At 40.5% G+C, this 19,801-nt stretch overlaps 1 protein-coding gene across 6 annotated transcripts in view; it reads left to right on the forward strand.

Annotated features, from left to right (window-relative positions):
* Positions 1-920: 920 nt before the first annotated feature.
* The window catches only part of POU2F1 (POU class 2 homeobox 1), a 48,425-nt gene continuing 29,544 nt past the window's right edge, over positions 921-19,801 (forward strand). For 5 of the 6 annotated variants that reach the window (XM_008927688.4, XM_008927689.4, XM_018077099.1 and 2 more), the window contains exons 1-6: positions 921-956; positions 5,770-5,835; positions 12,648-12,748; positions 15,645-15,698; positions 17,336-17,455; positions 19,144-19,323. In XM_008927688.4, coding sequence (XP_008925936.1) covers positions 929-956; positions 5,770-5,835; positions 12,648-12,748; positions 15,645-15,698; positions 17,336-17,455; positions 19,144-19,323 — 549 coding nt within the window. In that variant the 5' untranslated portion in view covers positions 921-928. The remainder of the gene's footprint in view (positions 957-5,769; positions 5,836-12,647; positions 12,749-15,644; positions 15,699-17,335; positions 17,456-19,143; positions 19,324-19,801) is intronic. The other variant, XM_018077101.3, reaches the window with a different exon arrangement.

Consider the following 19,801-nt stretch of genomic DNA (forward strand, 5'->3'; position numbering starts at 1 on the left):
CTTTAGCTGTTTAAAGGGAATCGTGCCGCTTCCTTGCCCTGGTGGTACTCCCTTCCCTGCCCAGGACCTTCCTGTGACGGTGCGTGTTCGGGTGTGGAAAACTCCACGCAGATGTGCAAGCACCGGTTTGACAGCTTTGTGTTCGGCTTCTACCTTGCTAATTGTTTTCGTGGGATTATTCGGATTGTGTAGAAAGCTTTTTCCAAATCCCCTTTATTACCGAAGTTATTGTTGCCAGCAGGAATAAGATTAAAGGTGCTTAAGTCTGTAGAGTTGTTTCTAATTTGTACGTGTCATTTCAGTGGCATTTGAACAGAACTCTGTCTCTTCCCCTCCCTGCTCCCCTGTGGTACTGTGCTTGAGTTAGGGCTGAGAAGCCAAGCTATTGGAAGAAAATTCATTTTGTTCCCTAATTATTATGCTGGCACTCGGGAGATAATTTTTCCCTTCATGCACTGCCAATTAATATGCAAATGAGCTGATAAATATTTATACCGTGATTTAAATTATGCAGGGAGCGCTTTCAGTGTACTCTGCAAATGAATTGTTCATGGACTTCAAAGTGCTGGCTGCTGTGCTAACGAGAGGAGATTTGCATAAGGCCCTAATCAGGCGCATACTGATTAAGCTTCATTATGGAAACTGCCAGCTGCAATCTTTGTTTCTATTTTATTACAAAAAGGGGAACTTTTCACGCTTCAGTCGCCTTGACAATGTCAGACACAGCTAGTAGGAGAGACTAAAACTCCACACAGCAACTGAAGTTTCCCCGTTCAGTTGAAGATTGCTATGGTGTAACTGAAGTTGTATTTCTCCCCCCACCTCCCCACTCCCTTTCGTGCTCGGTCAGAGCAGTAGTGTAGATTTGATAGAAATTGCCATTCTCCCGTTCCTTGGACTATCTGAACCCGTAGAGGAGACCACAGCAATGCTGGACTGCAGCGACTACGTTCTAGGTGGGTACCAGCTCAGCTCTTTCTTACGGACACCGAGGCTGTGAGATTGACTATGCATAGAGGCTTAATCACATATGCAGAGGCTGGGAGAGGGTATTTGGGAGGCTGGAGCTCACCAGTGAATCGGCAGCAAGTAGCTGCCTGGTAGATAGATAGCTAGATCTGTACCAGGGAAATACATGGCTTGTTTTTTGTTGTGGGTTTTTTTTTTTTTTTCCCTCCCTCCTTTTCCTCGCTCCAGGAGAATTCGTTTCCACTGCACAGACTTGGATGATATTGATACAGACCTTTTGCTTTTAGGATTTCAATCTGAGAAGCATTTGGCTTCTAACAAATGCTGGACTTGACTTGCATGTCCCTGTGTTATGAATTTTAAAGCATTAAAATGAATGAGAGGGAGCCTCAGTCTCAAAGAATTTAGTAACTGTATTGAGCCATTCCACAACAGAATGCATGTTATGTCTGTGTATTTTTAATATAGCAAGGTTCTTCGTGCGTAATAGAAAATAAGGTGGAGTGCACAGTGGTTGCCATTGATACCGTGGCAAGCTGTGCTTAAGGTTACTGGGATAATATATTTCCTGCGCCGAGATTCCACCAGGGCTGCAGAACAGACATGCCATAATTTCTTCTCCATGTCTTCTAAAGTTATTTATAGTAATGGATCATCCCAATTTTACAATAGGTTTTATTTATTTTCAAGGCTTTTTCCACGAAGCTCAATGTGTGTGTGTGTGTGTATGCATATATATATTTATTATTCTTTTAGTTCCATCGTATAAGTTCAGGTGAGAACTTATATGTCAAAGAAAAAGAATATATTTTTGGATGGTAAATTTTAAAGCAGACACATGAATATGTTTGTTTCTGAATATGATGTGTTTTTTTAAAAATTAATTTCTAAGCAATTCTTGGCGTGTTTTCACTCACATTAAACTTTGGTTTTTCCATGCACGTCAGTGAATCATTTATTCCTGGTGCTGATGGAGCATTAGGCAGTTTCACTTTGATGGGTGAAAGGAAACAGTTAATGGCAATATAACCACGTTAAGATTTTCGGTGTTTTACCAGCTGTGTACAGTCTCTGATACTCCAGGTTGGTCCAGTGTCCGCTGCTTCTTCCTCCCGAATGCCTTTGGGAACGTTCCTGAGGGTGTGTGAGAGCCTGGCACGGCGCTGCCTGGCGACACCTCAGCCCTGCCAGCAGAGTAGCTGTATGGAATGTATTCGCTCCTGAGAGTTTGATTTCAATCATGCACCTGCTGCTTTCGATCCCTCCTTCTGTGGAGTTTGTTTTTTAGATAATGTTGGCAGAAGTTGTAGCCCAGGGCCTTTATTTAAAACCCAAGCAAGATCTAAAGGAAGAAGAAAAGGTGAAGGCATTAAGGTTTGGGGTTTTTTTTTAGCCCACTTCATTTGTTTATTCTTTTACCTTTAAAGCAGAAATTGTATGAGCATGCATAAACCAAATAGCCTTTTTATTTGACATATAATGAGTCCGTAGGTTCAGTATCCCGCGGATATGAGTCTGTTTTGCTGGTAGCAGTTTTGTGCTTCAGATGTATGTCCTACCATTTGCAATGGAAATAGCGCCATTGTTCTTGATGCTTTACATGCAGAAGGCCCACAGATTGAACAAGAAGTAGTCAGCTGGTGAAATAATGGATGCTATCCTTCGTTTGAACCTGAGCACTACCAGAAAGATGTTTCTTCTTCCAACTTGCTGCTTTTTTGCAATAGGAACATTTGAGGTCTTTGTTAAGGACGGATCTTTACAATAAAATATTCCTCATCTAGACAAGCTTTTAGTAGATAAGTAGTTGTATATGCCTAGTACTAGAAAACACTGGAAACCTTTTCTAAAAGGGTTTATCATGCAGCACAGTCTGACAGAAAAACGTCTTGGCTTGCTTTATGGAAGGAGGTCTCTACAGTGATAACTTCGTGTAACTGAGCAAACTTGCTCATCATGCAGGAAGGCTCCTTGTAGGAGCCTCCTCATACAGACAGAACAGTCACTACCTTGCTTCGAGTTCTGTGCACAGGACACCTGTGTCCCCTCCTCTGGGTTTCTACCATTAGTATCCTGCACTGCAGCTCCAATACTTCAGTTTCTCCAACAAACCAGCAACAGGAGGCCCTGTGTTGTTTTTCTTGCATGAGTTTTCTGAAGTGACTCAAGGAATGGATCCCATGCTGTTGAGAGACACCCTGCTCAGCCTGTGCTCTTCCATTTTGTGGTCAGTCGTATAGTGAGTTCAGGCCACCCCTCTACTCTGGGCTTAAAAATGTACATCCTACATCCAGTAGCACCATAAGTTAGCCCAGTTTCCACAACCAAATGTATTTCACTTGAAAGTGCTTTTGCTCATCTTCCTGTTGGATGGGGACTCTTGATGTTTGCATCAAAAGCAGAGGCTCTCCTTCAGTGCTCTCTAAACATAAACTACTTTCAGTAGCCCTCTCTGTGTAAAAGAATGAACTAATGCTGTTTATCAAATGCATGTTGCCTGTAATCATTCCAAATAAATGTGCTGTTGCCACAAGACTAAACTCAATTTAAGGTATATGCAATGTCTAGATAGAAATGTACTTTGTATTTATTTTGCACACAGATCTATCTGCAGAGAGGGCTGTGTCAACAGCAAACATTTCTGTACAGTCAGTAGAACCCATGTTCTGCTTCTAGAGTGTGGATCACGCTATCCAAACATAGAAAATGACAAAATAAGGAGCCTGGAAGCAAAAGGTTCTGCACCAGCAACCTTAGCACAGTTCTGTCTTTCCAGACTGAAGTCACAGCTTGAATGTGCTAAGCAGAGGTTGTGAAAAACGGGGCAAAACTTGCAGCTTCTTGCTGAAGTGTGGGCCAGCAATGCTTAACTGCAAAGTTTCTCCTCACTCTCTCTCTCAAAAAGCAGTTTAACACATCTGCCTTTGTACTAAGAGTAACACTGATAGTTCAGATCTCTTTTACACGTAGCTGAACATTTGAAAGATGTAAGGATAGGCATAGGAACTTTCTGAGAGGAGTTGAGGCTCTGGAGAGGATGTGTTAACTTGTGAGGGGAAGTTTCCTGCTTGTTACAGGCCTCTGGGTTTTCAAGGCTCTACTGGGTTCAACTGCCACGGTTGTTTATGCGGAAAATTATATTAGTTTTAAAAACATTGATCACGGAATCACAGATAGTTTAGGCTGGAAAAAGATCATCTAGTTCCAGCCCTTAAACCCGTGCCAAAGGCAGGGATACATTCCACTAGACCAGGTTGCTCAAAACCCCATCCAACCTGGCCTCAAACTCTTCCAGGACTGTGGCATCCACGCTGTCTCTGGGCAGGCTGTTCCTGTGCCTAACCACCCTCTCATCCTAATAGCCATTCCAAACCTGCCCTCTTTCAGTTTAAAGCCATTCTCCCTTGTCCTGTCACTACATGCTCTTGTAGAAGTCCCTCTCCAACTCTCTTGTAGGCTCCCTTTAGTTACTGGGGGGCTACTATAAGGTCTCCCTGAGCCTTCTCTTCTCCAGGTAGAACAACACCAACTCTGTCTGTCCCTGTAGCAGAGGTGCTCCATCCCTTTACCCAGCTTGGTGGCCTCCCCTGGACTTGCTCCAATAGGTCCACGTCCTTCCTGGCACTGGTGTCTCTGGGTAGTAGCAGGTGATGGTACATGGCCATAGTGCACTTCTCATTCCCAGCTTTCACAGACTGCCAAACAGTGAAGGGCCTGGGCATTCTTGGAACTGTCTGGGGTGGGGGGAAAGATGCAGCAGTTAGTGCTGTTACTGTATTCTTCTTCAGTCCACTGGTGTTTTGGAAATCACTGCTTTGATGAAAGTACATGGCAGAGGTAACCTTTTAAACACCTTGCAAGAGAATATCCTGGAATAAAGGGTTCATTTTAAGCTCATTGAACTTGATTTTAGCTCGTTATGGGAATGGAAGAATGGGCTTAAGGATTTGCTTACACTTTGTTTTATGATCTGGTCTGTCTTGAGGTTCTGTTTGTAATTTTGGTTTGTGATAATGTGGCTCAGTGGGGTCAGTAGCAAGGAATGAGGAGGTAATAAGCTGGAAAGCTGATGCTGTATACAGGACATCTGTATAGATTCCTTTTTGAGGGAACTATATTCTCTGTCTGCTGTCTGGAGAGGCCCTCTGCATTGCACTACATTCAGCTGACAGGCTTTGAAACCAAGAACAGACTTTGCAATAGACTCATCCAGAGGGAGATAGAAAATGGGTTGGTTTATACCTATATGGTTTTGCATGAATATATAGGAAATATAAAATAACTTAGTGTCAGTGACATTCCAGTAAAACAGAAATGCAGTATTAGAAAAATGGCATCCATTTAATTGTAGTGACTGAATTTCCTTTCTCTTATCAGGGTGGGGTGGGGAGAACAAACACAAGAATAATGTAGGCCATGGTGGTCAGACTTCACATTTTTGAATCTTGGTGTAGTCATTATTCCTTCCTCCCCCCCTCCTTTTTTTTCTTCTGTGACTTTCATTGTATTGAAAATTAAGTTCCTACCTATCATTGCCCTCCAGCATGCTGTCTTTTCTTCCCTTAATACCACCTTTTCACATATGGGAATAATGACATAGAAAATTTTGAAACAATATTTATCTGGAAGATTCAGTGTTGTGTTCTGCTTCTGGTTGCTCTTTTTGTGGTATAATCTGAATTAGGGTAAAGTACATAGCAAATTTCTGATGTTCTGTACTTCCCCTAGGCAAAAAGGTATTAATAGATTTGGGGGGTTTTTTTGCTGTATTGGTTTATCTTTATTTCTGTTTTAATGCAGACTCAAGAATGAACAATCCGTCAGAAACCAGTAAACCATCAATGGAGAGTGGGGACGGGAACACAGGTAAGAAATGATGAATTGGTGCACAGATATTTTCTGGTGGAATTGAATGAATATGAAAAGCCAAATTTCTTTACCAGCTTACTGGGATAAAAAAATACCAAACCAAAAAAAAAAAAACCAAACTCCACACCCACTGTTTTTAGAGACTTGGGAACACTTTTGTCGTTAACCATACTGTATTGGAGCACTACCCACACAATCTTAGAGTCCCCTTCCCCCTTTTTCTATCTGTAATGTTTATGATACTACAGAAGGCCTGGTGGCACTAGCTCTCCATAAGTAGTCTCGTTTTTTCCTGGCAGAACAGACCTTCGGCACTTCTAACTTCGTCATTTATTTTTGGGTTGAAGTTTTCCCTGGCAGGTGTGGGCCACTGCCTGAGCTTGTTTCCATTTTAGATTTCGTTCAAGCTGTCACAACAGTTCTCAAGAACAAGTGAAAGGGAGAAAGCCTAATTTCTCAACATTAAAAAAGAAAGTTGCCCAGCCTTTCTGTAAGTTCCTTGTGTGTTAGAACAGAACCTTGAAATTTGGTCAAATTTAGCCTTTGTGCCAGGGCCAATGTGCCTTTTGGTGCATCCTTAAGATGTGACCAAGTTCTAAGCCATTGGAGAAGGTTGTTAAGCCTCTGTAGCTTAAGCATTCTATCTTATGCTTTAATTCCTTTCTGGAAGTAATTTAATGTTCACTTTGGAAGCAAGAGGAATGACACTTCTGAATGGAAAGTAAATAGTTTAACCTGACTCAGAATCTTTTCTGAGCTCAGAACAGCGTTTGGGAGGAGAAAATTTTAATGACAGGGAACTTGTTGCTTTGAGAGAAGTCTGGTTACCTTGTGTGAGGGAATATTATTTTTCCTTCTCATGGTTCAGTAATAAGAGTTTTATTTTAAACTCTGGAGTTGTGAGGAAATTAACACTATGTTTCATTCTATACCACTGTCTCCTAATTCTTTGTGCAAGGCTTTAGTGCAACTGAGAGTGACTGAATGTTCCCAGCACTGGTCCGAGAGGCTGGATGTTTTCTGCCAATGCATGGGGTCAGTCCAAAGGAATTCTGCCTGCTTATTAATGTGTGTTTTGTCACTGGCTTCTCAGGTTTTATAATTGCCATTGTATTTTTAGTAGGAGAGGTATCAATTCTTTCTATACACAGAAGTGTTTTGTTATGTATTTAATACTGGTTTAGGGTGATATAAAACCGTATTTCCAAAACATATGGACTGTAAATATTTCATGATCATAAACAGCATCAAGAGAACAATGATTTTTAAATATCCCTGTAGACTCCTTGTAGCTGGAGGTTGTGTGTAAACTCCTGAGAAAATTCAGATTTCCTCCTCTGTATGACCACAGTTCCCAGCATATGTTTTGTCCAGAGTGCATTCCCAACACCCTTCCCTCAGTGCAGCCTTAACCAGCAGTTTGACCTAAACTGAGCTGTTAGGAGGAGGATTTGCTTTATTCAAAGGTAGTCCTTAAAAATAAATCCATTATCGTGAAAGCACTGCACCTGCTTCTGCAGAACCCTGACTCGGCTCTCCAAGGCAAATATTTCATCATTGTGAAGGTGGGGGTCATGACATAGAATGGATGGATTGTAAAGCTGCATGTAGGTCCTTTCATGTTAAAAGGGGATACAATGTCTATATTTTTTTATACTCTAATACTAAGGTTAGTTATTACAAAAGTTTGACTCATATTGGTGTTTGGAACTTTGGAACATTGCTTCTGTAGTCTAAATGTTACCAGTCTTTCCTTTTAGTTTTGTACCCTGATTTTTTAAATTATGTGAACTAAAATAATCTAGAATTTTTGAGCACCCTTTGTTCTCCGGTCATTGTTTTGTGTTTAAATACAGAGTTCATAAACCACTGGAGATAGTGATTGATGGCATTTGTGACGTTCTTTGGGAGCTCGAGCATCAGTTTTATTAGTCAATGGCAGATGTTAAACCCTGAAAGGAATACTCACAGAATGTAATTTTAGGCTTCTGATCAGGGTGCTTGGATTATGGTTCTGGACTCAGTGCATCCTTAGTGGGAAAAAAAAGTCAGCTTTCAGCTCAGATGCCGAGGAACTGGGAGTGCCATCGATTTTTCTTCAGTGCCTGTGCTCCCCAGACGTGCTCCCCAGACAATGTGTGAAGATGATTTTTATAAACACTCAGAGTTCTTATTTTTATAACTTCCTGCAACTGCCTATTTTCCAGGGACATTTGTAAATCACTTGAGTCTGTTGTGCAAACACTACTAGTCTATCTTTTAAACCTCAGTGGATGTTTGTTTGGGTCATTCCTGTTTTAAACTTGTAGTGAGATGATGCAACTTGAGAATTTTAAGAGAGATTACTCTAGGGCATGAATTTCCATTTGGCATAGCTAATGTTCTCAGGAAAAAACAACAGTTACCACTGGTTAAAGATGACAACATCAGTATTTTTCTGACCTAACAACTAAGTTTCATGGAGTTAAACTAGGATTTTGTGTTTTGAGTTCTGACTATTTAGAGACCGTAGTAAAGTCCCCTAAATATGTTGGACACAATAGAGTGCCTGAAATAGATTATAACTTTAAAATCTTTGTGCTAGCTGGACTTCCCTTTTAAACATCTGAAAAAGCAACCCATATTTCAGACCACTTAAGAACAACAACAAAAAAATGAGTACAAGAGTTGTTGGATGGCTGTTTCCTCAAGAATGTGAATTGATCCATCGGTCATCAGTATTGTAGAGTTACAGTAATCTTTTCCAGTCTTGCAGTTGTGGGTGGACAGTCTATGTAGTAGCTACTGGAAAAAAAAAGAGAAGTAAGAAGAATGTCTTACAGTAAATGGATAGTCTTTGGATGTCCTTTTTATAGGCTGCAGCATAAAATTTTCCAAAACACCTCAACCTTTCTGTTTGTTTAATGCACCTTCTCTTTTAAAAACTGTGTGAGTGCAGCACTATGAAAGCCAAGGTTATAATGACTATGGAAACTGTAGTATTATGACATGTGTTGACATAGCAGCAAAATAATAGTTTTTGTAAGTGTAGTATTTGGAAGGATTTTAAAGGCTCTTGTTTGCATTACTTCATTTCCAGAGACTGATTTTTCCGGTTTCCATAAGAAGGAAGTCTATAGGAGAAGGATCATAAAATATTCTTCAATTGCTAAAATTCTGGGCAAATATTAATGCTAAACTTCTTATTAGTAAAAGTGGACAAGGAATCAACAATTCCTGAGCATTGGGGGTATCTCTCTCTCCCTTGACACATGCAGAGAGTTGGAGATCCAGCTGGGGAGATGTACTGGCGGTGCTGGGAGATGTCCCCCAGAGCACGATGCACATCCCCACACCAGTCAGCTTTCAAATCTTCCTTCTTCTTTCTTCCTTTCCCTTTCTGAGTTCTTTCTTGGACCTTACTCCACATTTCCCCAGACCTGGAGTTCCTCACTCCTCTTCCTTTCTTATGCAATTTGCAAACTCAGGCTGAAGTCTGATGATTATGTTCTTGAATTCTGAGGGTCAAGTTGTTCCCCTGACTGCAGGTGCAATGTTACCTTGCCTGCTCCACTTTCTCATGCCTTTACCCTCCAAGATGGCATAAACTAATCCATGTTCAGGGTGTCCTGGTACTTAGTGTTCTGTTCCTTTCTCTGGAGAGGCACTGTGTTAGTCTCCATCCAAACCACCTCTGTGAAGTAGTTAAGCACATGACTGAATTTATGCCAGAATTTAAATGTGCTTAAGTTGCATTGGACCTCGACTATAAGGGTGAAATTTCATCCTACAGTTTGACTCAGTCTTAACAGCTTGCTGAGGGTGGAGCACTCAAAACAAACTACTTATGAACTACCAGAAAGGGCAGGGCAGCGACAATGTAGTTGGAACAAGAAGAAAGTAGGGATGGGACATGGAGAGATCCACTCCTTTCGAGTAGGAGATGGAAGATACATGAATACTTGGGATTGTTAAAACCCCAGTACCTGTGATTGCATCTGCTGTGTCCATTAATCATCATGGCTTTTTGTATTGAACTCTTATCTTGAACAAAAGTGGCATTTTGGTCTTTCCATGTCCTTAGAATGTGCTGAGATTCTGCTTCTGACAGCTCTCTTTTCCAGCTCCTTATCACATTTCTAGATTTCTTGGATTCCACAGGAGTGGCATCACATCCTTATCAATACCTTAAAAAACAAGGCCTCTTACATGCTGGACTCACTTTATTTTCCTTTCTGATCTTCAGAAGCCATAGGCATCCTGTAATAAATGCAAGCAACCCGGGTAGCATTCCTTCCAAAACTAAAGCTTCACCCAGAGGGGAGGGAATGCTGTACTTCCAAAGACCAAAGAAAGTTTAAGAGGCAAGTACAGGAGAGGGTGAACAGGTGTAGTGTGGGGTTTTTTTTTTGCTCTGAGTTTGGTTTTGGGAGGCCTCAGAAGAGGGAGTCGAAGTCTTTCAAGATTGAATTCAAAGAAAATGTTCTTTTCTCTCAGTGCCCAGCTAAATTCTTTATTGGGACCCATGGAGATTTTAAGCTCAGTCTTGGAGCTTGCCTTGTTCAAAACTGTCACGTAGGAGGCTCATTTCAGGTTTCCATATTAAGAGTCAGCAGGAGTGCTAAGTGGAGCATTTTTTCTGCGCACGTGCTCAGGAGTGTTCTTTTACTATGGTGTCGTGATTTGAGGCTCCTTTTGGAAGACAGTTAACTAGAACAGCTTCACCTATTTACTTAAGGTGAGGCTTCCAGCCAGTCCTCTCAGAAACAGGTAATTTTTGTAACCCCTGCAAGTTTCCAGTTGGAATAAGGAGTATCTGCCGTACAGTAGGTTTTCTTATGTGGTTTCTTTTTGTACTTTGGAGTCTGTGGCTATACACTGAAAACTAATTCAAAGCTTCTGCTTAAAAGGGGAGGTGGTAGATTGTTTCCTTTGAATTACAGTAGCTGTTTGTCAGGAATTATTTTTATATATTTATCCAATCATCTTTCCATTCCCTTTGGCCTTCTACATGAAGAGAATTCTGCAGTTTACTGGAAAGAATGAAAATAGATGAGATTCTTCTAACTCTTTCCAGCAGACCTTTTTTATCTACCTTTCTTTAGAGAAAGACAACCAAGCTGCATTCATTCAGGATCAATTCAGGCCAGTAATAGTCCTTCCATTCACTTTGAATTGGAATTTTAAACTCAAAATAATTTTACATAGTTTAAAGTTGGAATATTTTTAACTCATATGTCTCCTAAGTTTCTAAACCTTGGCCCAAAGCACAGAGTTGAAAACTTGAGAGTAGACCAACTCTCCTCCCACAACACCTCCACCAAAGATGCATCAAAGGGCCACCTTTGTATATCTTACATGGATGCCAGACTATCTCTGTTGTGTCTGTATTTAATTGAACAGTGAGTCAGCCTTTGGAAATGTTATCTGTGTTAAGCTGTTTGTAGGTCAAAATAGCAATGTAAAATACTGGGTAGTCTATTTTACTAATCACATTTTATGCCTGCTTGCTTTTGCAGATGTTTCTAAGGAATAGCAACCCCCTGTTGTTGTTTAACAACTGTGACTCTTTTGCTTAGTAGATAACCTAGATTTTTATGGCAAAGAATGTGGATAATGGAAGGAATTTTGAAGTAGGAGTCGGCTGAACACCTGTCCACAGACACTGAACAAAATCTGATTGTCATGAAAAGTAAACATGCAAGTCTAAAGCTGGTTTTGCTTCATTTCAGTCATGCAGTTTTAAAGATTGCATCATCTGTTCTAGAAATTCCACGCAGCCTGATACACTTGGAGTCTCCCTTTTCATTATTAGCCATTGTGGGTAGTAACACCCAACACACAAACCCACTTTTTGATAATTGCTAATGTTGATCTTATCATCTCCCCACAGAATGATTCTTAAAAGTTTGCATTTATAGTACCTCTTGGCAGAAGAGAATTCTGTGGTAGTGTCTTACGGAAAAAATGTTGGGTATTTTTCTTTCCCTTCTCAGAGCCAGATTATTTTGGGCTAGTTTGGGGGTTTTAATGTTTTTTGAACTGTTTAGGAAGAAATCTTCAAAAATGTAGGAAAGTCATCGGGTTTTGGTTATATGAAAGGGAGTGAAAACAGAAGCAAGCCTAGGCAGTTTTCTTACCTAATGAGAGCTTTGCACAAATTTTAACGGAAACGTGGAGGTATCTTTTATCAAAAGAGTAAAATTGTGACCCATAACTGCTATGTATATTTGGAACCTCTATTTTCATCAAGTATTATTTTACCTGTCTTTAATGAAAGGTGACTTGATATGAACCTTGCTGTTGGCATGTTCTGAACTTGAAGATAGTTTTCAGTTGCTGATTAGAGAGTGCATGGAGAAGGGAAACAGTTTAATCTCAGCAGCGTGCACTCATTTGGTTCTCAAACCATGTAGACAATGATGGGGTGATAGTGTAGATAGAAACACAGATCACAGGATTATTTAGGCTGGAAAAGAACTTTAAGATCATCAAGCTCAACTGTTAACCTGGCACTGCCAAGTCCACCACTAAACTGTGTCCCTAAACGCCACATCTACACATCTTTTAGGCATCTCCAGGGTACACAGATTAGGTAAGGTAATAGAGGCTGAGGAAAATACAATGTTGATTTTGTTCAGCTGACAAATGCTCCATTACCAAAGCTGGGTCACTCCTTCCTCAACCCCCTTTCAGCAAAAGATTCAATTCTTGTTACTCTCAGAGTATTTTTCTACGACGTAGAAACAGCAGGAAACTTAGGAGTGTTAATTTTTCATTTGCTTCTCAAAAGTAATAATTAATAGTTTTTAATCTCTCTCCTCCTCCAGGCACGCAAACAAATGGCCTGGACTTTCAAAAGCAGCCTGTGCCTGTCGGAGGAGCAATCTCTACAGCCCAGGCCCAGGCCTTCCTTGGGCACCTTCATCAGGTAAGGGAAGATCCATTTGAAAGCAGGGGAGGCTCCGACAGCTGCAAATGCAGCTGCCCTTGGTTGTGCCTTGTTCTCTCTTTCTGTGAATGACAGGGAGTCATGTAATGGAACAGAGGGGTAGACCCTGTGCTTAAATAACACGGATGGACAAAGTTCTTACCGTGGCACTCACTGCAGTGCATTGGGCTGCAGAATGTGTCAAGACAGGGTGGGACCTATCTGAGAGAACTGCAAATCTTGGGGACTTGAGGAAGCCTAAACTTTGTGGTGTGTGTTTTTGAAGGATTTTTTTTCAGTTGTTGTTGATTGGTTTTTTTTGGGGGTTTTTTGTTTGTTTTTTTTAACCTTAATAGAGATACCAAATTGAAAGGCAAGGTAAAATTTAATCTTTTTGGGAAAGGATTGTGTCGGCCCAACAGCTGCCAAGGTTCTGAAACTGTCACTGTCTAGTTAAAAGTGAGAATTGATGCTGAATGGTAGTCAGCACTACGCTTTGCTCTTGCACATTAACTAGAAAGAAAGTTGATCATACTTACTAAGCATATATGGTTTGTGAGGTTTTTTTTTAAAGTTATTTCAATGACCTGTTTGTCAGATGATATTCAGACTTCTAATACTATCCCTCTGTTCTGCTGCTGCTGCTGTGTTTAGGGAATCAAAGCTGAATTTCAGATGTAGGCTGAAGCAAAGTGGGGCATCCCTAGGTGAAGAGAAGTATAAGGGGCATTTTTGTAGGTTTTTTTTTTTTTATCTGTTCGCACTTGATGTATGAAAACAAATGTCCTAATTTCTTTCCCTTCCTCAGCACCAAGTTTAAACTTTAAAATACTGTACCTAATTGGATGACCTTGAATGTTTGAGGTCTGAGGTTGCACAGTTATTGTGGTGTAATTGAAGTACTGAAGCTTTTATGCCCTCTTTTAAGAGCTCTGAAACTGCCGTTTTATTGTATGGAACGTTCCACACGTCTTGTCACATAATTGCAATTTTCCTAGTAGATTGGTTTATGTAGGACCTAGGGAGTGCCACTGTTTGAATTTGCTGAACCAATAGGCTGTTGTAGGGTGCCTTTCTGTGGAGGGAAGGTGACTAGTTTTCATGGGTTGCCAGTGTGTGTTTAACATGGAGACACAGAGCTGCTCTGCAGAATTTTGTGTGTTTGTTTTACTCTTCGTTTTGTTATAATAGATCGACCCAGGACAGTAATTGTGTTTAGCACAGTGCTTTATCCTGCTTTGGAAATGTATGTATTTAAACAGTTGTCAGGTTCTTTATAACTTCGTGTTTGATAAGGTGTGATTCATTTCTTGAAACTGGTTCAAAGGCAAATCTCAGGTATTCTTTTATTCACCTGCAGGTGTGTGGGGATCTATTGTCAAACTGTCCGCTGCTGGTGTGGCTGCTCTTAGTGGGGTGTTATTCAACCTTAACACACAGTGCTTTCCTCTAGACTAATGCAAAATCTTAGGCTGTAGACAGCATTCAGGAACAGTTTAATTTCTAATTTGAAAATGTTGGTTGTGTGGTGAATGGGGTGTCCAAATTGCATTCAGAGAGATTTTCAGGACTATGTTGACTGTACCTGAGATACATTTCTGGTGTTTTTTGTGTGTTTTCTGTCATTTTACTGTATTATTTCTGAGTATATTTTTTTGGATGGCAGGCTGGTGGTGTTTAGGTTATTCTCTGCTGTTAATCTATGTTAAAAGGTGACATTACATCAGCTGTATCAAACTATATTTTGCTTGTGATGAGGAGGGGCTTTTCTGAGAGTGTTTGCTTAGATGTAGAACATGCTTAGTAAGTCTGGTACCTTCATTTAGAGAGGCAGGAAATATTTCCAAGGTGACTTTTAAGGGTCGCCTGTTCAAATATTCAGTTATTAATTTCGTGTACTGCAGTTTTTCCCAAGCTTGAAAATGTGTACTCTTTATGTGGGGACGTCATTTTACAGAGGCAAGAGTGCTACATTTTGCTTTGCTTTATTGTATCCTCACATGTTGCCTTGTTTTCAAATGAGCAGCGGTTTTCAAACATGGCCAGAGACCGAATTCTCTACAGGCTGTAACTGTGACCTTTGAAAGTGTTGGTAATTAATTACATAGCATTCCTTCTTTATAACTAGGAGTGCTGGTAGAAACAAGGCAAAACTGATTAAAATGGTCTTGAGTTAATGAAAATACAGTGTTTGTCGTACAGAGAAAATCCTTATTAGAGATAAAATAACACTTTTAAAAAATCTCACTTTCTGAAGCATCTGTTTTTCTTCCCTGCTAACCCACAAGACCTTCTTTGGACCTGTTAATCACAAACACTGGATTCAAGTTTTAAGTATACCTGAATCAATACAGCCTTTGTAAAGTGTCTCTGGTCCTCTGTGTTGAGATCTTCTTTTCAGTGGCTGAGGACTGGAAATACTTGAACAGGTTGATTTGAGGGAGAGTGTTTATGCTCTGGATTCTGTGCTGTGCAGGTGATTGCTCCTCTGTCATGTAGGAAAGTGGGTGAATGCAGTGTTGGGGTAAGACCCATCCTGAAATATGGGTAGGATGGTGATGACTAGAGCTTAATGGCCTCCCCTGGAGCCTGGATTTTTCGAACAGGAATAGGACTAGATAGCCTGTCCACCCAATATGCTCTGTTTCAGATTTATCCATGATAATATCTAGATCCCTGGGCAGGAATACCTTCTGCAAGAGGCAGACAAATAACACTTGTGGAAGAGCCTTATAGATCTTTTTCAGCCTGGAGCCCAACCCCTGTTTCACTGATTCAGGTGTTAGAGGGGCGTGCAGTGTTCTTGTTGGGACGTGGGTGGGGAGATGGTTCTTTTTACATTGCTAGTTTTCTGTGGATTCTACATTATTTCATTTCCATTTTTGCACTGTTGTAGGTCCAGCTCGCTGGAACAAGTTTACAGGCTGCTGCTCAGTCCTTAAATGTACAGGTAAAGACAGTTACCTTCTGCTGCTTGTCCTTCTCTCATCCCGAAGAGCATCCTGGTCCCATTAGAGATAGTTTTTAACCTATAGTATGTTACTCTGTGTTTTCAGTCTGACTGGTTTTGCAAGTGATAGGTATGAAGGAATAATAGTTTTACAGCTGTAAATCAGGTTCAGGGTAGTCAGCATTCAGACACTGGAGTTGTTTAAGACGTGCAGCAATCATAACTTAATGCTGAATTTCAGTCAGGTGTCATGTCATGAAAACTATGAAAATCCAGGCATATTTCATGTTCTTTCATTTATTCACTTATTTTAAACATATCAAGTATTACTTTGCGATTTTTCTGGTACCTGAATATGGGACTATAACATAACATTAACTATGTAAGGTGGCAGGCTTAGATTGCTTGTGTAAATAACACAAAGTGATATCAAAATAAGTCAGAGTAATTGTTGTTTAATAATGTACGTGAGACAACAAAGCTTTCAAACTTTTTTATGATGCTGAACACTTCAGTGTATCAGTTAATGTTCCACTTCCTCTCAGTACTATATTAAAGGGGCAAGGGATGCAGTTTTATTGAAGACTGGTTTCAGTATTGCTTGTTATTAAAGAATGTAGGTAGTGCATTACATGAAATGCAATAGAATGTGGACCCACTTATACATAATAACAATTTGGAAAGAAGAGGAGGTATAGTGACCTTCCTTTCTAAGAGGAAGGAGGCAGAAAATTGCCTTGGTTGCCATGGTAAACTTCCATCCCTGAGAGAGATGTTGGCAAACAGGCTGTATCTCCAGTGCAGAATGTTTACAGTCCTGCGCTGTAATTATCACTCAATGACTGGCAGAATTAATCAGAGCCTTTATGTTAATTAGCCCGCTCTGCAGTCCCCAAAACAGGTGGTGGAAAATATGCAAATCTATGCAGAATTTTAATGTTCTGCATAACCAGTTTTAATTATCATAAAACTCTCTCCCCCTCTTCATGCACTTGCGTTTCCTCCCTCATGTCTTCACAATTTCTTGTGTTTAAAAAAACAAACAACCAAACCACGGAAATAAATCAAAATAAACTCGAATCTTTTTAAATAAAGCAGCATTAATAAATAAATAGAATAAATGCTAAACTTTGATTATTTAAAAGCACTTTATGTATTATGTATTTTGCTGTCGGTGGATAAACCTGTGAGGATTTTTCAAAAGCAGTCCCATATAAGCCAACAGTATGACGACTTAGAGGTACAGGATGCAGATAATGGAAACAAAATCTCCTTTCCCTGGTTCCATTGTTCAGGATTTTAGGCAATGAATAATTTTAACAGCCCTCTCTTTCTTTATGGTGGGAGGTAGCGACATTGCGTCAGATGAGATGGGACCTGAAAATAACGTCAAAGAGTTACACAGGACCAGAGAGTCTCTTTGTTTTGTTTAAACTGCATTACCTACAGACATGTTTGAGCAATCTTGGCTGAGATGGTGGGCACACAGAGCCATTGCTTAAACACACTCTTAAAATAAACCCAAGGGCTTTTTGTATGCAGATGAAAGATTTTTATTGTGCGGTGTTGAGATAGCAGTGTGTTATACATTAACATCTGTTTTACACTATAAAGAGTTGTATTTTTTTTTTGACTAGTCTAAATCTAATGAAGAATCTGGGGACTCTCAGCAGCCAAGCCAGCCTTCCCAGCAGCCTTCAGTGCAGGCGGCCATACCCCAGACCCAGCTCATGCTGGCCGGAGGACAGATCACTGGGGTAAGGTTTACCCAGGTTTACTGCAGTCAGCCTCCTGATGGCAGTATCACAGAGCCTGGCAGTGAAGGGGATTGTCATTAACATAGGAAGAAACTTCAGGGAAAGTGGGGACAGAAGGTATCTTCCTAGAAAAATAAGCAGACTTTAATATTTGGGGTTTGTTGCAATAGTATTTGCTGTCAAACAACAACAACAAAGAATTGTTTCTCTCTGTTCTCGGTACCCGTCTTGACTCTGCAATGAAAGGAAAACCTGGTGTGTGTACAAATAGGACAGTCACTGATGTGATAAAGAGGAATTTTTATTTTTTTTTCAAGATTAAAATGGGACATGGGAGAACGAGACTAAATCTTATCAGATAGCTGGGTGTAGAGCAAAATTATGGGACCTGCTAATTCTTCCTCTTCTCAAATACATTTCTTTTTAAGTAACTGTATTAGTACTCCTTAAGCCTATTCAACCCTTCTGTTTTAACCTACCAATTTTGAGGGTTTTTTAATTGCAAGGCTTTGGGAGTAAATATGAGATAACTTGGTTTAGACTGTTTGGTGTTTCTGAATTGTTGTAAAGGCTTTCAGTCATTTCAAAAAAGGAAGTTTTTCGAAAGGACTCATTAAAAATGAGCGTTTACGTAGTCAACTTTGCAGTTTTAAGTGTTTGTGTGTTTAGGGCAGTTGCTCCAATAATGTATTTATGATTCGAAGTATTAGATTAGATCATCTCTACAGTTGAATGAAATATCATCTTAAATTCAGGCTCAATTGTTAAACCTTCATCTATGTTAATGTACAAATAAACATCCTATTTAGTTTTCAGTTAACTGCATTTGAAAGCTTTAAAAGTGAGACTGTTTTAATATGTTGTTAAAACCTGGCATATTTTATTATTTTTTGCATTCCCAAAAAATATTGGTTTGTTTTAATTCATGATTGTCTGCTGTAGTGAAACGTTCAAAACTCCAGGCCCATGCAGATACGGATTGTAGTAAATATGGGCATCAAGATTCATTTACATGTAAAGGAGAAACTGCTGCCACCTGTTCCTCAGAGATAATGCGTGTTTGGGAAAGGGAAGGGATGTGAAGTTGCCAACTCTATTCTATTTAAAAAAAAAAAAAAAAAAAAAGCAGATGGGGAGACTTGGAGAGAAACAAATGGAGCTCATGTTCTTTACTTATATCTTAGGGCATAATGGAAATGATGGAATATGGCAGAGATTCATGCTAATGTGAAGCAGCTGGGGTGTTATCAGTTTGTTCAGTAACCATAGCCAGCATTCCTGCTTCGCATTCATCTGGCTAATCACTTGCTGTTCTGCTGGGTGTAAATTTCTTTTCAGATCCTGGCAATACCGATTCTTTTCTTTTGCTTGCTACTTAATTACCTTTTCCCAGAAATTGCTGGTAGAGTTGTGAAGAAGACTTAGGAGTGAAGTTAGGTTCTGTAGGTTCCAGTAAGTGCAAATGTTTGCTTTGGTGCAGCGTGGTTTACGTCACGCCCGTGGTAGGTTGGTTCCTACACTGTGTTGAGTAGCCAGCTGTCCTTACTTATGGCCACAGTCATCGGCTGAACCGTAGCAATAGTTCTGGGGTTGTCTGGTTAATATACCTAGTAACAAGCTAGCTAATGACTTTGTAGCTGAAGTGGCTCTTTGCATTATTAATGGCTGTGTTTTCTAATTGTTTATAGCTCACGTTGACGCCAGCCCAGCAACAGTTATTGCTCCAACAGGCGCAGGCACAGTTGCTGGCGGCTGCAGTGCAGCACTCAGCCAGTCAGCAGCACAGCGCTGCTGGTGCCACCATCTCAGCCTCTGCTGCAACGCCGATGACGCAGATCCCTCTATCTCAGCCAATACAGATTGCACAGGTGAGCCTTGAGGCTTGAGAGGGTGGAAAACAAAAGACCTTTGACTTCGTTTGCACCGTTTTTTTTTTATTCCCTTGTTCGGTGGGTTTCTGGAGTCCTCGAGCGTTTTTAGTCGTTCCTCACACGTCCTCAGCTGGTGAGGTCGAAGTTGGTAGTCTTAGTTGCTCGTCACTTCCACTGGGCTTCTGAGTTTGCTCCAGAATCTGTATTTTCTGAATTTTCCTCCTGGTAGTTAGCTTGGGAAAGGAGGAAAAGAGGGTACAGAGAGATACCCACAGAAATTGCGCTTGTTGAGACCTGTGTGGATGGGAAGTGATGCCTGTGTGTCACAAAGGATGCTCATCAGACCCAAATGGTGCTTGCTGGAAGCAAAATGACAGAGCTGAAGAAAGGCAGTTTGACTTGACAGATCTGTGTGCTGTTTTGGCTTGGTGCTTAACGCTCAGAGTTCAGTGACAAAGGATGGGCACTCTTGTGT

This window comes from Manacus vitellinus, unplaced genomic scaffold, assembly GCF_001715985.3.
Source record: "Manacus vitellinus isolate BGI_N305 unplaced genomic scaffold, ASM171598v3 scaffold_35_pilon, whole genome shotgun sequence".
Lineage (NCBI taxonomy): Eukaryota > Metazoa > Chordata > Aves > Passeriformes > Pipridae > Manacus > Manacus vitellinus.